This window comes from Phacochoerus africanus, chromosome 15 (assembly GCF_016906955.1).
Source record: "Phacochoerus africanus isolate WHEZ1 chromosome 15, ROS_Pafr_v1, whole genome shotgun sequence".
NCBI classification, from domain to species: domain Eukaryota; kingdom Metazoa; phylum Chordata; class Mammalia; order Artiodactyla; family Suidae; genus Phacochoerus; species Phacochoerus africanus.
This window is the reverse complement of record NC_062558.1, coordinates 15,782,822-15,804,950: the sequence shown is the minus strand read 5'-3', so window position 1 is coordinate 15,804,950 and position 22,129 is coordinate 15,782,822. Positions and strand designations below refer to the sequence as shown.

The 22,129-nt window shown below is 39.8% G+C and overlaps 1 protein-coding gene and 1 pseudogene across 1 annotated transcript in view; both read right to left on the bottom strand.

The window, feature by feature from the left end:
- Nucleotides 1–738: 738 nt before the first annotated feature.
- The window catches only part of HPGD (15-hydroxyprostaglandin dehydrogenase), a 34,364-nt gene continuing 12,973 nt past the window's right edge, over nt 739–22,129 (bottom strand). The window contains exons 5-7 of the mRNA XM_047761128.1: nt 5,721–5,797; nt 3,105–3,268; nt 739–1,854 (exon numbers count right to left, since the gene is read on the bottom strand). Coding sequence (XP_047617084.1) covers nt 1,716–1,854; nt 3,105–3,268; nt 5,721–5,797 — 380 coding nt within the window. The 3' untranslated portion in view covers nt 739–1,715. The remainder of the gene's footprint in view (nt 1,855–3,104; nt 3,269–5,720; nt 5,798–22,129) is intronic.
- Nucleotides 15,584–18,026, bottom strand: LOC125116144 (E3 ubiquitin-protein ligase RNF168-like; annotated as a pseudogene).

Sequence of the window (22,129 nt, the reverse complement as noted above, 5' to 3'; positions counted from 1 at the left end):
TTTTGCAGACAATAGGGTTGTAGCCTCTCTTGCTTCTGATGTCTGTCTCCCTTGTGGCCGAAGTTAGTACGGGGGTTTGCTACAGGCTTCCTGACGGGAGAGACTGGTGCCTCCAATATTTGGGTTAAATGTCTGCACAGTTTGATTCAAAAACAATTCAAAGCACAAAGGACACTAAAGGCTGCCAGTGAAAAGACTTATCCATAAATGAAAAGTTTCAGCTATAGTTTTGAACATTATAGTGGGAAAAAGACCAAGATAAATGATATTCCTCATACCTCTATCATTGACTGGTTAGTTACTGCTACAGGGCATGAACAAGTTTGTGCCTAATTATACAACTTATTTCTCTTAGATGTTCACTTCTCGGTGCTTTGAAATACATTATGTGAAAATCTAGACAACAGTTATTCATATTCAATTTACTCCTTAAAAGTGAGGGCAATAGTTTTCTATGGTAGAATTAAAACAGTAAAACATGACAACCCTCTGGTATCTCTATGACATTGTTATGAACCTCACATGGATGGATTTTGCTCCCACCTGGGAGCTCTGGAGTTAGCAGACAGAGTGAGTGACTTGTACAATATTTCTAAGAAGAAACGATTGATTTGGAAATCTTGTGCTTTCACTATTATTAGCATTAATTATTGCTTGCAAATAGTGTTACCCAAAGCAGGTGCATTTAATGAGTCTATCTTAAAATACCTGACAGGGAAAATGGCAAAACATCACAGCTATTTTTACCACTTTTTATTATGGGTTTGAGCACAAAGAAATATCTACAGTATGTTTCTACAAAACTGCTTTCTTCTCCTCAACAGCTATACATAGAACACTAAATAACTCCTGGAGATTAGAAAAAAAAAATTATAGAAAAGTAGGCACTTTTGAAATTGGCACAAATCAACAAAAAATAACCTGAAAAAAATTACATTTGTATTTATTTCTTAACATGCATGTCCTAATATGATATTTTAGGAGCACTAACTACCCTTTTTGCTGTAACTATTAGAAGCTTCATTCCTGAGATTTTTCGAGTTAAAATTCTTAAAGTTAGCAAAGAAGAAAGAAATGTTTTCACCAGATGGGAGGCTGAGCTGTGGATCAACATCTCAGCCAGTTAATTTCTGTCACTTTTCCATACATTAGGTTTTTCATTTGGGATATATTCACACTGTAATTTATTCTTTACCTACTGGCCCCCCAAAGATGCTACATCTTTCAAGGGCTGAAATATTCAGCTGAAAGATGGTATTTAAGTTATTGTTATGAAATATTTGCCATTGTAGGTAGCTTCTTTCTTTTAAAGTGAGAACATAGAAACAAAATGAGTTTTTTTACACCTGGTTGAGTTAAATAACAATTCAAGTATCTCCTTTAATATGATGCTCTGAAAAACATTAACATTTGTGAATCACAAATTTACATATATTTTCTGAAAGGCAGAATATTCCTGGAATATCCTTTGTTTTAATTATTGTGCAGACTATAAAGATCAAAACCTAGCTTTGGTCCAGGTCATATTTTTGATAGTTTCTAAGTTTTTTAAATCTATATACTTAATTAATCGTTCAGAAAAAAAAATTAACATCAAATGCATGAAGGGAAGCTTCAAATGATAACATTTCATTTTAAAAAGCTACATTCAAATGAAGACATGGTCTGAATATGTCATTTGTTCTTATTTTCATTAAGGCTGACACAGAGGCTGTTCATTGAGTTTTTGTGTGAAATGGGGTTGTATCATAATCCTGAAAATGAATTCCTTTAGAAGTTGTGATCTTCATAATAGCGCCATTTAAAGCATCATCTTCAATGAGTGTTATTAATCCATTGGCGATCATTGATGGGCTAAAAATAAAAGAAACATCAGTGTTTTAAAACTAAAGAATGAGGCAAAACTATCACTTAGTTTTGAGTTATTTCTGAAGCATCTATCGCCTTGACTGTGTAACAGGGAAACATATATCATGAAGCTATTGGTACCTGCATTTTTTTTTTGTCGTCTTTTTGCTATTTCTTGGGCCGCTCCCTCGGCATATGGAGGTTCCCAGGCTAGGGGTCGAATCGGAGCCACCGGCCTACACCAGAGCCACAGCACCTCGGGATCCGAGCCACATCTGCGACCTACACCACAGCTCATGGCAATGCCAGATCGTTAACCCACTGAGCATGGGAAGGGACCGAACCCACAACCTCATGGTTCCTAGTCGGATTCGTTAACCACTGTGCCACGACGGGAACTCCCTCCATTTTTTGTATTCAATTAGATATTAACTACATTATAAATTTAGTGCTGGATTTCCAGATCTAACCTTCTGTTACGTTGACAGGAAGGATCCATAAATTTATATTTATTATTTACATTAAGTACATGGCTAATATTTATTATTTACATTAAGTACATGGCTATTTTCCCATCTTTATCCTGTCTGCAGAATTTAGACTTGTCAGATAGAACTATTATTAGAGTAGAAATGTGAAGAATGGTAGTTAACCTTTACTGAATATCTATTATTTATCTGCTTCTGTTTTAAGTAACTTACATGTATCAACTTATTTCTGGACTTTCCAAAGTCCCCTAAATTTGTCCTAGTATTATCCCCATTTTACATGTGAGAAAATCGAGGTATGGAGAAGTTGATGGATAAGTTCATGGTCAGTGGTAGAACCAGGACCTGTCCCAGATGACTCCGTCCTCTGAAATTCTATCAGCTCTAACTCAGACATGGCTCCCCAAATAGTTGAAGTTAGAGGGCCATGTGAAATTTTGCAAAGGCTATCTTTGGATATTGTTTGGAATGTAGGCAGATAAGGTATCACTGCTTCCAAAGACAACTAAACCTCATCTTTTAAAAACATGACTATAGTTGAAGGATTAATGATGCAATCTCTATACCTCAAAGCAAAATTCATGATGTATAAACAAATGCTATTCCGATGCCCAGAAAAAATTTTTTTCAGAGATGTTGCCCAACCTAAACTTTGAAGCTTGCATTCATTTCTGAAATTTAAAAGATAATTTTTCCCCTCTTTGTTGCTTATGTCTAGATAGCACTTTGCTTCATCATGTAAAGAAAGATAGGTATCTTTTTACTTACTCCAAAACTCCATAGTATTTCATCATATCCTTGATATGGTCCGTGTACTCTATGTATTGTCCCATGTTTTCTTCTTTTTCAATGGACTTGAGGATGGGTGTATTAACAAAGCCTGGGCAAATGGCATTCAGTCTCACACCACTGTTCATGAGATTAGCAGCCATCTGGCAATTGGAAGTAGAGGTTGCAGGTTTCAGGAGTTTTATGAATATATAATATAGGACAAACTGATAATTAAAGCTGGTTAAAAGACCGATGTGAAAAGTATTGGTCAACTATCCTTCTAACTATAGAACAATAACAATAGTAAGGCTGACTACTGGTGGAAAAAGAAGACATTCCTAAAGTGCTGAACTAATTCCGAAAGCCTCATCTAATTACTTTATCTACTGACCACTACAAGAAACTGAAGGCTTCAGTTAAGACGCTGAGGCTTAGAACTGATATCTCAGGTTTTCTTTCCAATTAGGGTTGCATTACAGAGAATGTATAATTAAAAATAATGTTAGTAGAAAAGTTTAAGACTTTGACTGATTCTAGAGACAGTCGATAATCTGCACTATCTGGAAGACAGTTTCGAATATTTTCAGATGAACATTCTTTAGCTTAATATTCAACCTACGGATTTTATTTGAACTATTCATAAAGCAAAATGGAAGCCAGTTATTTGTGGATTCCATTTGCTCTCTCGCTAAACTTTATTCATAACCCCCCCTCCCCCAGCAAAGCACACAGTAGTAAAAATGGGAGTTGCCTGATGCAGACACTCCAGTTAAGATAAAATGAAACACTCTGTTTTCTTGTTTCAGCTCTAACACCAAAAAACAAGCATTCTTTTTGTGCTACTTGGCCATATTTTTCTCATTTTTGTGCTGTTTGTTAGTAATTCTGCCATCCGAAATGCCTCCCAGGAATAGTGCAGCCTATAGTATAATAGTTTAGTGTTTCTAAGTGCAAGAATGCTCTAATGTGCCTTTTGGAGAAAGTCAGTGTGTTAGAGGAGCTTCCTTCTGGCTTGAGGGTATAAATGCTATTGACCATGTTAATACAATACATATTAAACACAGTATGTATTAAATAAGGTATCTCTAAATAGAAATATACACAAAACTAGGCTACGTGCTTGATCAGGTGATCAAAATGTGACCAGAGGCTCACAGGAACTTAATCCTGAATTTCCCCTAGGAGCATTCTCCAATTCAGTATTTTTGGATGATTTTATAGAATGTAATTAACAAATAATGAGCATCAACTCTACAGGTTTCCAGCCTTGTAATTATAAACACAAAATTTCTAGTCTTTAAGATTTACTTTGCTTTGCAGTCGTGTCATGTGTTAATTAGAGTTGAACTAAGATTAAGTCTTTGCAAATTAAATGAAAATTTCCAATCTAAATTTAGAGTGTGAGAGCTGCTTCTCTTGCTTTTTGACTGAACATTCACCATTCACCATCTGCTTTCTCCGTCCCTGGTGCTGCTTGTTACTAATAATGAGTTCCTCCTCATCGGGTCCCTCTCTCTGTCTCACCTAGACTAACCACTGCAGAGGTCTCCCAACTGTCCTTTCCTCTTTTGCACTCATCCTCTCTCAGACATTTTGTAAATAGCAGCCGGAATCCATTTTCAAATGGAAATAGGACCTTGTCACCCTGTGCAGAAAAGAACCACTGATGGTTGCACTTCAAATAAAATTCAAGCTCAGGACCATAAGCTGCCCTTGGTCTGGCTCCTCCTTACATCCCAGTCATTCTTCATTCTACTTTCCCCTGGCTCGGCAGGCTCCATTCAAGCTTCCCTTTATTTTTGGATTTATTCTCACTTCATGCTATCAACACATGTGGTAAATGAGGCCTAAAACATTTTCATAAGCTCTGGACACTTTCACCCTAGGCTTCCATGGAGACAGCATTCTTGTCACCCTATCAGGTAAATGCCAGCCCCATCCCTCCTGCCATCCTCCATGCTCTCACTCATTTTTCTTTTCCTTTTTTTTTTATCGTATCTTCAGTGACAAGTAACACCTGGAACATATTGCATATTCCATTTTTTTTTTAAGCTTGCACTTGTGGCATATGGAAGTTCCCAGGCTAGAGGTCGAATTGGAGCTGCAGCTGCTGGCCTACGCCACAGCCACAGCAATGCCAGATTCGAGCTGCCTCTGTGACCTACACTATAGCTCACTGAAATGCTGGATCCTTAACCCACTAAGTGAGGCCAGGGACTGAACCTGGTCTTCATGGATACCAGTCAGGTTCATTACTGCTGAGCCATAACGGGAACTCCAGTGTTAATAACTTTTAAATCTAAAGTCCAATTAAAAAAATATATATATATATATACATATATATATATATCTTCCATTATCTATCCTTAAGGGTATTTTTTTCAGTAACCTCTCTGTATTATCTACTTCAGTTTTAAAATAATCTATTCTACATTCGGTCCTTTACATGATGTTCAAATTATTTTTAATAATCAGTATTGAAGGATAATTTATTTCTCTGTCTCTAATCCAGATGTATGAAATTCTGACTCTGTTCCCCACTACTTTACAGAACTCCTGTTTCACAGATAGACAGAGAGAGGAGAAGGGCTACTGTTGTTGTTGCATCCTTACCGCCGCTGAGCGCGTGAACCCAATTATGCCGTGTTTTGAAGCACAATAAACAGGCTGTTGTGCAACAGGCATGAGCCCTGAAACAAATAGAAAACAAAAACAATTTTGCTAAAAATAAGCAGAGACCCCAACAATTGCTACAAAAATGAGTGATTTGTGCCTGTTCCATTTTAAGATTAGTTAGAACATACACCAAGATAATCACCAGACAACTCTGTAAAACTCACTAGTCTAGCAGAGTTTATTCCTCCTTTGACCTCTACTATACTGTCTAGAATTTACACTCAGTACGTTACAGCCTAGGGATGCAGCCAAGGGTGATAAGTAAGGTTTTCTGCCTCCCTGACAAAGTCAAGAGAAATTGATGTTACCTAAAATACGGAAAAAAAAAAAAAAAAATCTTGCAATCCAGGAAGTTACCACCTAATTTTCAGTTTTTAAGTCTGGAGTTTAAACAGTGTATATTCTACATTTTTAAAGGCTTCCAAATAGCTGAAGGAGTTTAAATTGCTTAAGCACGATTTAAAGAGGATTAATCCTCTTCCCATAAATTGGCAAGCATTCATCTGTCACCAATTGCACTGAATGATGCCTCTGAGTGTTTAAGAAAATGGAAAGTTAACTTCTTTTGATTCTGATCTGCCTTAGAGGCCTAGATCTTCTCATCCCATGACTGCGGAAAAGAAAACCAGAAGTAAAAACGTATGATCTTATTTTACCTCAAATCATATACTCAACAACAGAATTCAAGTAATTGTAGAACTGGCTTAATTTTCCATATGTACGTAATAGTAACTGTTCAAAAATATGATTAAATTCATGATCTGAAGAAAAAGTCATACTGCACCATGCATAGTAGCATCTTTTCCCCTCTATCTCTTGGCCCAATGCCACCTTCCTTCCCCACCAACCCAAAGAAAGAAAACAAGAAAAACAAATTTTATGGTAGTCATGAATACTTTCCAGCTTATTTCTCCTGACTGATTGATTCTATATCTCAATCAACAGTGAAAAAAAAATTTTTTTTTTGTCTTTTTAGGGCCACATGTGCAGCATAAGGAGGTTCCCAGGCTAGGGGTTTAATTGGAGCTGCAGCTGTTGGCCTATACCACAGCCACAGCAATGCAGCATCCGGGCCACATCTGCTACATACACTGTAGCTCATGACAACGCCAGGTCCTTAACCCCCTGAGCGAGGCCAGGGATGAAACTCGGGTTCATGACCACTGAGCCGCAATGGGAACTCCATGTTCTGCTTTTTTTTTTTTTTTTTTTAATGTATGGTTTCTCTCTGTCAAGGAAGAGGCGATCCCTAATTATTATAATATTAATAATATCAAATGTCATGCTAATAATAGTAAATGATTCTGCTGAGATGTACTCATCTCCGCCCAGCTAGCCAGTCGCAGAACACGCCGACTGTGAGTAAGCCTATTGTACCAAAGTTCAGCGATAAAGGCAAACCTGCACCACCCCCCTGGGTGCCTGCCAGGTCTCCATTTATGAAGTATGTTTGCTCAAGAGCCGTCAAATCCCTGAGGAAGGTAGATCACACACAGTGCGTCCACTCACGGATCTCAAAGTACTGTAACGTGTGGTTGTGTTGTTTCGTTTTTGCTTTTTTTCGGTTAAGTAAAATGTATACGTTAATTAAGTTCATCAGTGTCAGTCAACAAGAATTCATGGTGCCTCACTACAGTATACAGGTGTATTAGGAGGTCCGGATAAAGACAATAAACAGGTGCAGTCATTGTTCTCCCCTCTCCGTCAGTGTTTATGAGACCAGAGTGGTGACTGTCGATGGTGTTCACAGGCTGCAGGAAATGCAGAGTGAACCTTAATCCGAGGTGAGTTCGTTGACAGCGACCAAACACACGAGGCCCCTGTTCACAGATGCTGTCAAACATGAAGGTGGAAAGTATCTTTGTTACCTCTGTGAAGGCACTGAACTTCTGAACCCCAGTGAGTTCAAAGTGTCCCAGCGGTGAAATAAATCAAATAATGTTGGGTTCATTCTGTGAGCGCAAAACACAGAACTTTCCTTTAAAGGTAGAACTGCAAGTGCAATCAGAATGCAAAGGGATTTGTCTGCATTTTTTAAGGCGGCACTTAGTTTTATGAATCTTGCAGCACGCCAAGGACATTTTCTCTGCTCTCCTGCAAAACGGTTCCTTCTGCTTTTACTTTCTGACATTCAATCAAGGGCTGCATACAACAGTTTCGGATATTCAGAAATCAAACACTCTTTTCAAAACTGTTTTTTACAGCTTTGTGGTATAACTGGCGCACAGTAAACTGCATATATTTAAAGTGTGCGGTTTGATAAGATTTGACATATATCTACACCCAAGAAACCATGACCACAATCAAGATACGAACACATCCACCCTCAAAGTTTCTTCGTGCCTCTGTGTCATCCCTTCTTCTGCCTTTCCCTCCCCACCAGGCAACCAGTGATGTGCTCTGTGCCACTATAGACCAGTTTGCCTTTTCTGGAAGTTTATGTAAATGTCATCACACAGGAGAAACTTTTCTGTCTGACTTCTTTCACTCAGGATAATTCTTATGGGGTTCATCCACGTTGCAATGTGTATCAACATCTCACTCTCTTTCTTCCTTTTTCTGAATAGTATTACACTGTAAAGATCGACCTATCAACTGCATATACATTTCTCTTTTGATAGACAGGTTCAGTTTGGGGGTATTATAAATAAAGATATTTCTATTTTTCAATTATTTCATTTAGGCAAGTTGTAGTTAGTTTAGTTAAATAGAATTTTTCTTTATTTCCCCACTACATGTACATTTTAATTGCTGTTTCTTATGTTTTGAACAGGTGAAGGTCTGCAATGTTTTTTTCCCCAATTTGCTAGGTGACTTTCAATGTAGAAACTTGCTATCTCACCTTCAGTTTGCTGCTTTGAAAAGGGAGGCTAAAGGGAGAGAGGAAAGCTTTTTTTTTTTTTGTCTTTTTGTCTTTTTTTAGGGCTGCACCCACGGCTCATGGAGGTTCCCAGGCTAGGGTCGAATTGGAGCTGTAGCCTCCAGCTTACACCACAGCCACAACAACGCTGCATCTTTAACCCCCTGAGTGAGGCCAAGGATTGAGCCTGCAACCTCATGGTTCCTGGTTGGATTCTTTTCCACTGCGCCACGATGGGAACTCCTGTTTTTCTTTTTGACAATGACTTTCAATGGGGTAGAAATGTTTTGCAAAGCCAACATTTTCTACTGGGTCTCATGACCCATTTTACCCTTATAACGGTGTGGCTATTGTGATCAACTTCAGTGCTGGTTAGCCATACTTCTGTTCCCAGTCTTAGACTCACAGCACCAACATATAATGTTTCCATGTGCTTCAAATAAAAATCTGTTTTGAGGCAAGTAATCAGGGTCAGCACAGAGAACGGCACAGGGTGTATCTGGCATGACTCTGGAGACACTGTTTGTGTCTTGACCCAAAGATCCTGCAGTTTACATCCGGCACCAACTATACATGGCAGCCCTCTGTGGTAGAGGATGACCAAGCAAAAGATGGAGAAGGGTGAATCCATGGAGGTAGGGAGAAAAGCTAATCATCATGTCATAGAAATTAAAGTTGGAAGTATTTTAGGGAGCCTAGCGTGGTCACTGTCACCAAGTGTAGAATCAAAGGAGAAGCACTTCTCTTTGAGATATTATCCTGTCTCGAAATCAGTTTCTAATCTCATGTCTTTCTCCAGCTGCCTCTCCATTGATCCATGGCTCACCCTCACCAGACTTTCATCTGACCAGTTCAGTCAAACAGATCTTGTGGAGGCTGCCAATAACTGATGTCTTCTAAGGCTAAATCTCTCGTCTTCATCTTGCTTGATACTTTCCTCAGTAGCAACCAACACTCTTAATTATGCTCTCCTGAAACACTTCCTTCTTGACGCTGGGGTCCGTCTCCCTCACACACCTGGCAGCTCCTCCTCCATGTCCTTTGCTGGCTCCTCCTCTCCTTGACCAGACCCAGAAATACCCAGAAATAGACTGGGGGACTTGACAGCTAGCCCTTGACATCTCTGCTTTTCCTTTCTCCTCCCCTCCCCTCCCCTCCTCTCTTTCTTTCTTTGTCTTTTTACGGCTGCACCCTCAGCATATGGAGGTTCCCAGGCTAGGGTTTCAACCAGAGCTGTAGGTACCAGCCTACACCAGAGCCACAGCAACTCGGAATCCGAGCTATGTCTATTACCTACACCACAGCTCAGGGCAACGCCAGATCCTTAACCCACTGAGCGAGGCCAGGGATCGAACCCACATCCTCAGGGATGCTAGCTGGGTTTGTTAACCTCTGAGCCATGAAGGGAACTCCTCTCTCTGCTTTTGTATGCATACTCTTGCCCTGGATGACCTTACCCACTCCTGTGGATGAAATGCATCCTCTCAATATCTCTCTAATTCTCATTCTCTCTCTTTCTCACACGCACACACAAACACACATGATTTTCAAATTTAAATTCCAGATCTGCAGCCAATATCTCAAGATTTCCCATTAGTTTTCTTCCCTTAAAATGCAGTGTGTGCTAATTCAAAAGGTTTTATAGGAGTAAATTCATTTTAGAAATATGTGTTTGGTACCAATTAAGTGACAAATATAATGAAAACATGTTTTAAAAAAAGTTAGTTGAAATGTATAAAACCAAGGGGAAGGATCATCATTTGACCAGAATGTTATTTTTCTCTTTGATTTTTTATTTTCTTTTCTGGCCACACCCACGGCCTATGGAAGTTCCTGGGTCTGGGATCAAATCAAACCTGCATGTGTGGCTTGTGCCACAGTTGTAGCAACTCCGGATACTTTACCCACTGCACCACAGTGGGAACTCCGAGAATGTTATTTTTTATACTCTTTAACCATTTAAAAAGTCCTTTTCATTGAATTTGTCCAGAGGCTTTACAGGCCAGGAGTTTGTTTGGACTTTGGGCACCAGACAGCCTGAATGCAAATCCTGAAGCCACCACAGTAAGCTCTGCTACCTTTGGGAGGATTACTGCCATGGCACCATGATGCTTGTCTTCTTGAACTAGAGTGGTGGCAGGAGGTATCGTGAGTCTTAAATGAGCAAATTTACATAAAACACTTAAAACTGTGCCCAGAACACAGTGAGCATTGCTACTAACCATTATTTTTATATAAATATAAGTTAAACATTTTTCCTTAAGATGAAACATCTCCAAGTGCTGTTTTATTGATTTATTGATCTGTTTATCCACTTCGTACCATTTAAGGAAATCGTTATCTTCTGCACTACAATGCCACAGACGTGGTACAGTAGTCTAACGTGGTGAGACTTCTAAACCTCAGCAAGCTGTGGACTGTTGCTACTCCTAATTCAAAAGTATTTAGAGAATCGCATTCATTTAAGAACTATGTATTTAGTAACTTTAAGTACAAAGGATAATGAAGTATTTTAAATATGTGCTATTGAAATGTGTCAACCAGATGGGAGAGCCCCTGGTGCAGGAGTAAGAACGTAGAACTTTGCTGGGTGACCAGACACATTACCCCATCTGACCTCACACGGAGAGCTGCCAGTATAATGACTGCAGGCCTGGTTGCTAGCAAAAAAAAAAAAAAAAAAAACCTGGATTTTTAAAAATCTTTCAAATTATTTCCTACATACACAGTTAAATTATTTTGTTTTCACGTTAAAGGATTTAAGAATAACAAAACAAAGGATTGTGACAAGGAGAGAACAGTCTCCAAAGAAACATCATTTTGTTTGATGTTGAAAAGAACTCTTACTGGTCCTTAAAAATAGACACCTTATATTTAAAAAGTGAGGAACAGATTTTAGTACTTACTTAACTCAACCGCAATAAAAGGAGTAAGAAAAAAGCAATTACATGGAGATTGAACATCATGCTACTAAAAAAACCCAAAGGGTCAATGATGGAATCAAAGAAAAGAACAAACACCTTGAGGCAAATGACAATGAAAACAACCGCTAAACAACCCTACAGAATCTATGGGATGCAGTGAAAGCAGATCTTAGAGGGAAGTTCACAGGAATACAGGCATTCTTTAAGAAATAAGAAAAATCTCAAATAAATAACCTAACTCATCACCTAAAAGAATTGGAAAAAGAGGAACAAACAAAATTTAAAGTCAACAGAAGGAAGGAGATAAAAAAGATTAGGGGGAAATAAATAAAACAGAGATTAAAAAATAGAAAAAAATCAGTAACATCAATACTTGTTATTCTAGGCCCAGCACTGTGCAAGTTTACTTAAAGAATTGCAAAACAGCTCTCTTCAAAATATAACACATCTAACTAGTAGCAGGTCTATGTTAGTCAAACTGTAGATTAAGAAGAATAACATCAATAGAGGGAGAAATTGCACCCACGAAACAGAGAAATATTTTCTAAAACCACTCAGGATAATCAGACCCAATGGCACTGGCTGATGAGATTAAAAAAAAAAAAATTAAATAGCTGAAAATGACACACAATTATAGAACAAGAAGTCATTTAGAAAAATAAAACATAATTTCCACTTCCACATTAGCTCTTTTGCCTTTCATATTCTTTCCACCTTTATTTACAAAAGATAATTTTAATATTTACATCTCACAGGAGGTAAAAAGCCCCAAAAGTTTTTGTGCAAAAAACTAAAACCTGCTCAGACAACAATTGTACTGAATCCTTGAACATATTTTCTTTGAAATGGATATAAACCTCATAAAAAAGACTCCCCAGAAGTCCTAGAGAAGTTCAACTTAGAAAATAAATTGAGAATCTAAGGATATTGAACTTTGCATGATAAACTTGGGCTCAGCAGCTGTGCCAAAAAGCAGGAACTGAATTCCTCACATTTTCTTTACAACCAAAGAATAAATTGTCTACCCATTTTTCTTTTTTAAAAGAATTTTAAAATTATTTTAATTTTCAGATACTCAACTTCTACGCAATTTTAGCACTCCCTAAGAAATTAAACACTCTCATATCCCGTCCATAAAATGGAAGGAAAAGTATCAGTACATTCTAATGATCAACAGAAAACATTTACTGGTTTCTCACAAAAATGCATTCATTGTAGGAGTATCATAAAGACTAACTGAGACATTAAAAATTTAACTTGAAACCAACTTTAGGCGGGAAGACTTCTTCCCAAATAAGTGGTTATACATGTAAATGCTAAATACATTACACTATTTGCCCACCTTTTGTTATGGATTATTTCAGGAAGATTTAGTTATATAACCCTTAATTTGAGGGGTTCTAACAGTGTCTACCATAAAATGTAAACCAAAATTGGTCTTAAAAAATATTGCTTTGATGAAATGACAGATTTCAGTCTATTTTAGACATATCTGGTTAGTTTTTAACTACACTTCATTTCAACACAATCATTACTCAGAGATTGAGAAAGAGCAAAATAAACTTTAAATTAGCATCAGAATTCTACCCATAACTACCCAATCAATACTGAAGTAGATCCCATCAAGTATGCAAAGATTACAGAATTTCAGTTATAAAATTTGGAGGAAAAAATCTTAATGCATAAAAATACTGACAAATTTAAGCTAAAATTACTAGCCCTAGGACATTTTATTGTATAATTTCCTTAAAAAGATGGTTAACAAGACATCAGCAGAAATGCTGTTAAAACTGTTGTTTGTTTGCTCAAGGTTGTTCACATTAATGAAACAAAAGATTAGCAGTCTCGGAGTTCCCACTGTGGTGCAGCAGAAACAAATCCAACTAGGAGCCATGAGGTTTCGGGTTTGATCCCTGGCCTTGCTCAGTGGGTTAAGGATCTGGCGTTGCCACGAGCTGTGGTGTAGGTCACAGTCACAGCTCAGATCCTGCGTTGCTGTGGCTGTCCTATAGGCCAGCAGCTGTCCTATAGCTCCGATTCGATTCGACCCCTAGCCTGGGAACCTCCATGTGCTGAGGGTGCAGCCTTAAAAAAAGGAAGAAAGAGAAAAGATTAACAGTCTCTAAGTTAAATTTCACAAAATGAAATTGCCACCTTCTGACTTAACTTTCAGGGGTAAGATAGGGCAAACCCCAAGTATCACACCTCCTACTTTTAAGTATAAACACAAATAAAAGTCAGTATCAATACAAATGATAGCTTGAGGAAATAAACACTTGGTTAGCCAGGTTCTATAACCTAGAATACTGAGATATAATTCTCCTATAGCAATTCCTTTTTTTTTTTTTTCTTTTCCTGGAATAGCAGATTATATACTATGGTATGAAAAGCTGTAAAACCCAAATGTTTTCTGTGTTATTTAGCAAAGAAAGGACGAAGCAGAATTCTTTACCAAACTACATTTGCCACTCCATCCTGGAACCCAGTTGTCTGATTACCCACTCAGTTCCAATATTTCCAAATTGTCAGTCCACCCCACTCCTCCTCATCCCAACTCTTAGCTCCTTTTGCACAGAGTCTAGTTTCCTTTCTGTCAACTAATTCCTGATTTCCAGAAAACTCTCATTCTTCTGATTTCATATTGATCCTAATCCATTTGAAGTCAAAGAAAAAGCTTTAATACTTAAAGTAATTAAAGTAGAAATGGAAATTAGATGACTTCGGTGTAATGGAAGGTGCATTTCAAGTGCTTTGCAAACATATGGGAGAGTTGCAATAAAATTTAGATTTTAAACCCTGCCTGGATTCCTTAACTTACTGTTATATTATAGTGTTGCTTTGATTACCAGTCAGGACAAAAAGGTGAGCAAAGACATTAAATATGCATTTTTTTGGACACACATGAAAATGAAGAGAGTTGGCCAAGGGATTTCTTTTTTTAAAATAGGTTTTCTTTCTTTCTTTTTTTTTGGGGCAATGCCTGCAGCATGCAGAAGTTCCCTGGTCAGGGATCGAACTCCCGCCACAGCAGTGACAATGTCAGATCCTTAACCACTAGGGCATCAGGGAACTCCCTGGCTAAGGCATTTTTATCCATAAGGACTGTCAACTTAATACACCACGGTTACTAAAAAAAGAAAAGATTGGGACCCTTGCTTAAACTGAGTTTGGCACGAACACATTTGTACATTCTTCCCTTATAATCACACAGTCCTTTAAGGATAAAGAATATGCCCACCGAGCAGAATTATGAAAAATTTATAAAGAATCTATGATAGAGAGCTTCACAACCCAGCTTCCCTAGATTATAAAATACTCCCTTTACCTATGCATTACATTGTGTATCTCTGAAACATCTGAAAAATACTTTTCTGTGACCTACTAGGCTGTAGGGAATGAGCAGTTTTAGGTACACTGCAATTATCTTTAATAGAATTTGGTAGCTTTCTTCCATTGAGTGATTCAACTGGATCTTAAAAGAAGTTTGCCAATTTTCATTTTTTGAGCCTCTCTGAGGTTCTGGATGCTCTAGATCAGTTTGTCTTTTTAAGTTCCTATCTTTGGAACTCCTCCTCTGTCCATTTAGCAATTTGTCTGGAGGTGAGGAAGTAGCCGTAGCTGATAATTCATCTGGGGATCCTTTTTGCCAGTTTGGCCTCGTGTGTTCTTGATTCACCTCTTTCTGAAGCTGTAATGCTTAATAAACTGTTCTGTTCTTCTTGTTTATGTCTCTTGAAAAGTAGATGCTCCAAATCTATCAGTTGTTTGTTTTTTTCTGTTTTTTTGTTTTTTTGTTTGTTTGTTTGTTTGCTTTTTAGGGCCGCACCCACGGCATATGGAAGTTCCCAGGCTAGGGGTCGAATCAGAGCTCCAGCTGCCGGCCTATACCACAGGAACAGCAATGCCAGATTCGAGCCGTGTGTGTGACCTACACCACAGCTCACAGCAATGCCAGATCCTTAACCCACTGAGCGAGGCCAGGGATCGAACCTGCAGCCTCACAGTTCCTAGTCGGATTTGTTTCTACTGCGCCATGATGGCAGCTCCCAAATCTATCAGCTTTTGAGTAAAGTTGATTTCCATTTCCTCTTGATCTGAGGAAGCTGTGGGGAACATTTTTCTTCTTTTTGCAGAAGAGCATGGGTCCCTGACGGCTTCAAACAAAGATTTCCTGATTTTTTTCTTTTGGAGATATCTTCATTGATCAGTAGGTGAGACTCTTCATTTGCTATCTCTGGCTTTAGGTCCTTCATGACTTATGACACATAACACTTTCTCATGACTGTTTTTGTTTTGATTTTTCCTTTATGGCACCATTCTCTACCACTGGCACATAACTGAGGCATGGGTGACTCCATTGAAGATTTTGTACCCTGCTCTTGAACTTCAAGGCATATCTGTGGAGAAAGTATTGGCATATCGTCCTCAATTTCCATGTCTTGCCATGTAGAGTTCTTTACATTACTGCCGTCAGCTTCCTTAGACATGGAGCTTTTCCTGTCTTCCTGCACAACTTCAGACTGTGATGCCGACCCAAGTTGAGATTTAGGTGACAAACACATTTGAATAGCTCCAGTGTCTGTTGGCTTGTTCTTACTTTTCTTTTGCGACTTTGTTGTGACTGGATCAGATTTTTTGGAATTCAAGGGTGATGCCAAGACATTTCCCTCACAGAAGTTGTTAATATGAAGGCTTAGCTTTCTTGCCAGCCCTTCATCACTTTTCAGTTGTTCTTCTAACTCCCTTTGCCTATTTTCTGCCTGTCTTTTTTTTTTTTTTTTTCCTCTTCTTTCTCCTCTGCCAGGAACCTCTGTATGTATTCTTCACTGGCTTTGTTTTCTTCTTCCTCATTGGCTCCTCGCTCTGCCTCCACCTTGTTTAGCTCCTCTTCATATTCTCTTCTTAATTCCCCAGGTTTACTTAATAGGCAGACTGGTTGATAGTCAGCAACAATTTCCTCTGATTCTTGCCCAGAGGCTCTAAGCTTGCCTTCTTTTGGATAGTGTTTTTGAACTATCTTCCATAGTTCCATATTGACAAGAGAATTTGTTCGGGCATGGTGCTGAGTCCACAAAGAGACCCAGCGGCAACAGAAGGGACAGAACAAATTTGCCTTTTCGACAGTCCACTGGAAGCATGGTTTACAGAGTGTGTGGTTACAAGGGAGTGTCACAGGCTCAAGTAGAATTTCCGCAAGATCTGGCATTGGCATTCCGACAGGTACAGCTATTTTAATATGCTAAAAAGGCACATTCAGCATCAATACCAGATTGGAAACATCAAATAAACGTCTTGAAGCAAAAAAAGTTTTCTGCAGGCCAGGTACACGGTACAACCCTGGAAGGTGGTTGTGTTTGTCCATGTTTAAGACAAACGTCCGAAAGGAAAACAAAGGAACCCTGGCTGCTCTCAGCAAGAACAGCCTTGCGGCAGGGCTAAGGGTTGACTCCGGCTCTCTGGTGCTGCAGGAGGCACGCGCCAGGTTCCCCTCCTTCCTCTTACCAGGCAAGGATGCTCCCTAGCGCTGCTTCCACCCGGACGCGGAGCTTCTGCAGGAGCTGCACTTCCGTTACCATTGCTGTGGGGCCCCCTGCAAGAGCCCTTCTGGGCACTCGGAGCCTGCCCCTTCCTCTCTTCGGGTCAACCCACCCATTTTTTCTGTTTTTAGCCATCACTTCTCTAATATGAGGGAAAAAAGAGAACTAGTGAGAATCTATTTATCTATGTGTGTGCGCAGAAAGCTGACCAGAGTAACTGGTGGACTTCCTCATGTGATTTTCCACACAGTAAAGCACATTATCTGATGCTGTTTTGTCCCACAGTCTCATGTTTCCATTAACCAGTCTCATGTTTGCTTTTCAAGTGTGACATGACATAAAAAGTGGCATAAACTTCCACAAAACAACATCTTCTATAATAAAGATCTTTCCAGAAAGGTAACTCCAATGCACTCCACTAACACTTTCCAGGGATTGTTAATTCCCAGAAAGCTGCCCCCAATGTTCCATCAAAATCCCCCTTTCTGAAAGTTCTTGTCATTGCTTACGCTGTGAGTAAAGGAAACTGAGATGAGCTTTCTCGGCCACTCCAAGAACGTCCCTGAGCAAACTAGAGGCTGGATCCTTCAAGGGGGGGCCAAGGAGCGGCATCAGAAGTGCTGGACCTACCCTATTACTGAGTCAGACTCTGCCTCGAAACAAAGTCCGTAGGTGACGTCCCTCATGTTGAATTCTAGAAGGTTATTCATTTTCCTAACAGTCTTTTGACCCCCATGGCTAAGAAAGCCTTCATCTTTCATCCTTTCCTCAAAAGGCCAATTTATCAGTATTTACTCTTTCCTATTGATACCCTCTAATGTGTGTCTTCTTAATAATTTTAAGCCATAAAGCAGCAAAAAAACAGACGCCATGAGGACTCTTGTCAGTACTAAATGAGAGGTGGCCCATGTTCTCATAGCCTTTGACATCTGACCAACTAAGACCCATCCATTCTACACGATATACACTAAAATACAGCAACACAGAATTGCTTTTATTACCACTGCTAAGTCTCACCCAATTTCCCAAGTTATGCAGCCTGCTGGAGGTGAGATGCTCAACTATACAATGGAGATAATTAAACTGACTTCTGTTGTAGGGATCTGTAAATGTTCAGTGTGCTAACATAGAGCCAACAGTTTCTCACAATGCCTAGAACTGGCACTTGCTCGTCCTCCTGTCTTAGAGCAAGAATAGCTGCAGAGAGTTGTACCACATGATTTCCTTTCCTTTTCTTTCTCTCTTTCACTTTCTTTTTTTTTTTGGCTTGGAGATGAAGGAAGGGCATCACCTGAAATTTCTGGTCTGTTGTGCTGCTCTTCAGGCAGTGTGAGTCCCTTGCACTTCGCATCATGTCTCTGCTTAGTCTATGCTATGCCAACTATTCAGTTCTGCCATATGACAACAGACACTGACATATGTAGCTCTTGAGGTGGAAACCCTGCCAGTTACTTTCATAGCCCCATTTCCCTTCTGGAAACGTTCAACTTGTTTGGTTAATTTGAATGTGTTACTTAACGTGGTAACTTGAGCCCTTCCACTGTGATGCAAACAGCAGGCCAGTTACACCGTTCTACATGCGACTTAGAGCTCTAGTGAGTGTGTCCCTGGGGGGTATTTGAAACACATTAAAAACTATTAGGATTTTCAAGTATTTTCTTGATATGCTAATGTTTTCAATTCAGACCTCCCTGATGTCACTCACACAATGCCACTTATTTCTGAGGCACAGAGAATGCCCCCTCTTTCTCCCCCCCCTCCCCCAACACCAAGACCTCAGGAGTCCAGCAGGTGGGAGCAGGGCTGGTGAGCAGACTCCTTTTCCTATGACAATTGCCCTTCCTTTCCAGCCATTTGAAGTAACTAACTATATAAAAAGCATCGTTGGAGTTCCCGTTGTGGTGCAGTGGAAACGAATCCACCTAGGAACCCTGAGGTTTCAGGTTTGATCCCTGGCCTCGCTCAGCGGGTCAAGGATCCGGCGTTGCCGTGAGCTGTGGTGTAGGTTGCAGATGCAGCTCGGATGCTGCATTGCTGTGGCTGTGGTGTAGGCCAGCAGCTGTAGCTCCGATTAGGCCCCTAGCCTGGCAACCTCCATATGCCATGCACGCGGCCCTTAAAAAAAAAAAAAAAAAAACGGCATCCTTGATTCCTGTGGGATGTCTTACGGGAACACAGCTGTTTGATTATCTGCATTAAATCAGACCTCACTCCTCCCTGTAGTTCAACTTTCTGTTTTTCAGTAGTTAAGGATGGGTTCAGCAACATGAGTGCAGGTTTGCATATGATGTTTAAAGACAAAAACTTGTACAGAAGAGTCTGTGTGGTTAAGAGGGCTCCAGACCAGAGCATACCTGCCCTCCACACACTTAGGAATCACTCTCCACTTTAACTCCTTTCTGTTTGTGAACCTTATTAATTGCATCTGATACTCGGTCTGCGTCAGTGGTCATTACTCATTAACTTCTCTGCCCAAACCAGTGTGTCAACTTAAGGTTTTACTATGACAGTAAATGATTCCACGCAATCCGTGCAAAAGATCATGAGGATGGACTCTGGCTGGGTTGAATATTACCCACTATTCCTCCAACAGAGGGAGAAAAGAGGAAACATCTGTGAGCAAGGAACCTTTGGAAAACACAGAAGCAGCAAGCACTAGGAATACTTCAGCTACAATTTTACTTGTCCATTATACTTCATATAAGCGGAGGCATTTTTTTAATTAAGAAAGAAAGCAATGACTTCCTCTGGTAACTCCGCACAGACATTTTGGGTCCTCTGACCTCTGCCAACACGCTGTGACTTCAAGGGTATAAAACTGCCGACAGTATTTGAGAGCAAAGTGCGAAGGTTTGAGATGTCCGCATTTATCTTCCACTATTACAAAATCCCCAAATGTTTATCAAACTGATTTCATCATGGGAAGGATAGAAGCCCTTGGTGCGTGGATAAAATACAAGACAAGATGTTTTAATACTTTTTTTTTTCTGAGATGAGGGCACCACAGTGTCAAAGCCCAGGGTGGAAAGAGGAGAGCAGGGTCTGTTCAGATGGGCCAGTGGCCACAAGGAAACGGTGTTGATGTCACAGGTAGGGAAGACGGGCGTTATGAAGTCAAATCGAGTATAATGGACAGAGACAAACGACTCAACTATTATCAATGGCGTCACGCTCTGTCAGGAGGAATTTATACCCATTCATTTATATCCATTCATTGTTTTAGCTGCACCATTAGAGAAAGAGCCACACAGCCTTCCAGTTATGGTCTCTGAGATAGGGGAGAAGAAAATTCACATCCAGGGCTGGGCCATGTGACCAAGAAAGCTCTTAGCCAAGAAAGTCCCAGTGGACGTCTAACTGTCAACCCTAAATTGCTCTTGTCCATGGCCTGTTTTGACTTGCGATGTTGGTAAGTTCCCCAAAGGTTTCCAGGGCTTTACTCTGTGTGTGTCAAATGAGGCAAAAGCTGAAGGTTTAGTACGTCTAGTAAGTAGTCCTGAGATGAAAGTGGTGCCTGGCAGGCCTGAAGATACTAGCAAATCGTGCTGGCTGCATCAAGCTACAGGAATTCAGTTCCTCTTTACAGTTAGGCTAAGTTAGACACAGAAAGAGAGACAGACAAAGCAGATTGGCAAACGAAACCATAGAAGAGAGAGATACAATCCCCTAAGACATAGGGGATCTCATCTCAGGCTGCTGGCATGAGAATTCTAGCACCACTGCTCCCTTGCTGTGTAAGCTCAGGCAAGATACTTAAGCTCTCCTGCCTTGGTCCCCTTATCTGCAAGCTAGAGATGACATAATCTACTTCCCAGGGTGGTTGAGCGTAGTAAGTGAGATATCGCAGACTGGGTGTTTAAAACAGCATCATGAACATCATGAGCTCAATGAACGTTAATTGTTACTACATATTTAAGTATTTTTATTGGATAAAAGGCAGTACTACATTGTATTTCTCTTTTCATGCTCTTTGGGGCAAGTAAGCCTCTTTTGGTATAGTATCTCTCCCAGGGAGTCTGGAAGCCATCTAGCCTTCCTGAGATTGAAATCAGTGCTTCTACTGATAGAAGGTCAAGGGGATCCTTGTACAATGTTCATGGTTCTTCAAGTCTTACCAGCCTTCTTCAATTTCAGAGAGAATTCACGAAACTATCTTTTGATCACCACAGTCTCTTTTTCACATTTGTGTGCTTAATAAACTATTACATATTTCTTAATTCCCTCATCGCTTCTATATTTTTCTTAGGATTTCATTTCAAAATAGTGTAGATTTTGCCTTGACACTGTGTCTTTAGGGTTTCAGCCTCCCAGAATCTAAACTTTGGCCCTCTCTGGGGCCAAATATCTCGTTTTATTATTGCCTATGCTACCACTTTTTAATGCACTCTTACACTTGCAATGCTATCATTTATAAGTAGATGTCATGTTAGAAAGATTACCAGACACCCCTGAACAATCTATAGAGACAGGTCTATAATAACTCTAGGCATGACATTTTGTCTCGAAGCAACCCAGAAAAATGAGATGCTAGTATATTTTTGAAAACTCCTCAAGAGGGAGCTGTCCAAATTTCCATCTGTGCTAGGATCACAGTGGCTTAAGGACCATCTGACAATGATTCACAGAAAGATGAGAAAAAATGCTGAGCTTCAGACACTAATGTGGTCACAGGTATCTTCCAACAGACCAACCCCCCCCCCCCCCCCGCCCGCAATTGCTGCTAGACCTGGAGGGTGGGTGTGGGGCAGGGGGAGGAGGTGACACCTATTCTGCTGTTTTCACAGTAACTGAAACCAACCAGATAACTGAAGAAAGCCTCACACTGTTTTGACTTTAGACTTGCTGTCAGCATTGCTCAGGCATCTAAAGCTTCATGATTTCACTCCAGATACTCGAGAACCATTAATAATTTTTTTCCCTATTGCTGTCAGCATTGCTCAGGCATCTAAAGCTTCATGATTTCACTCCAGATACTCGAGAACCATTAATAATTTTTTTCCCTAGAATTTTCAAAGTAAAGTCTTC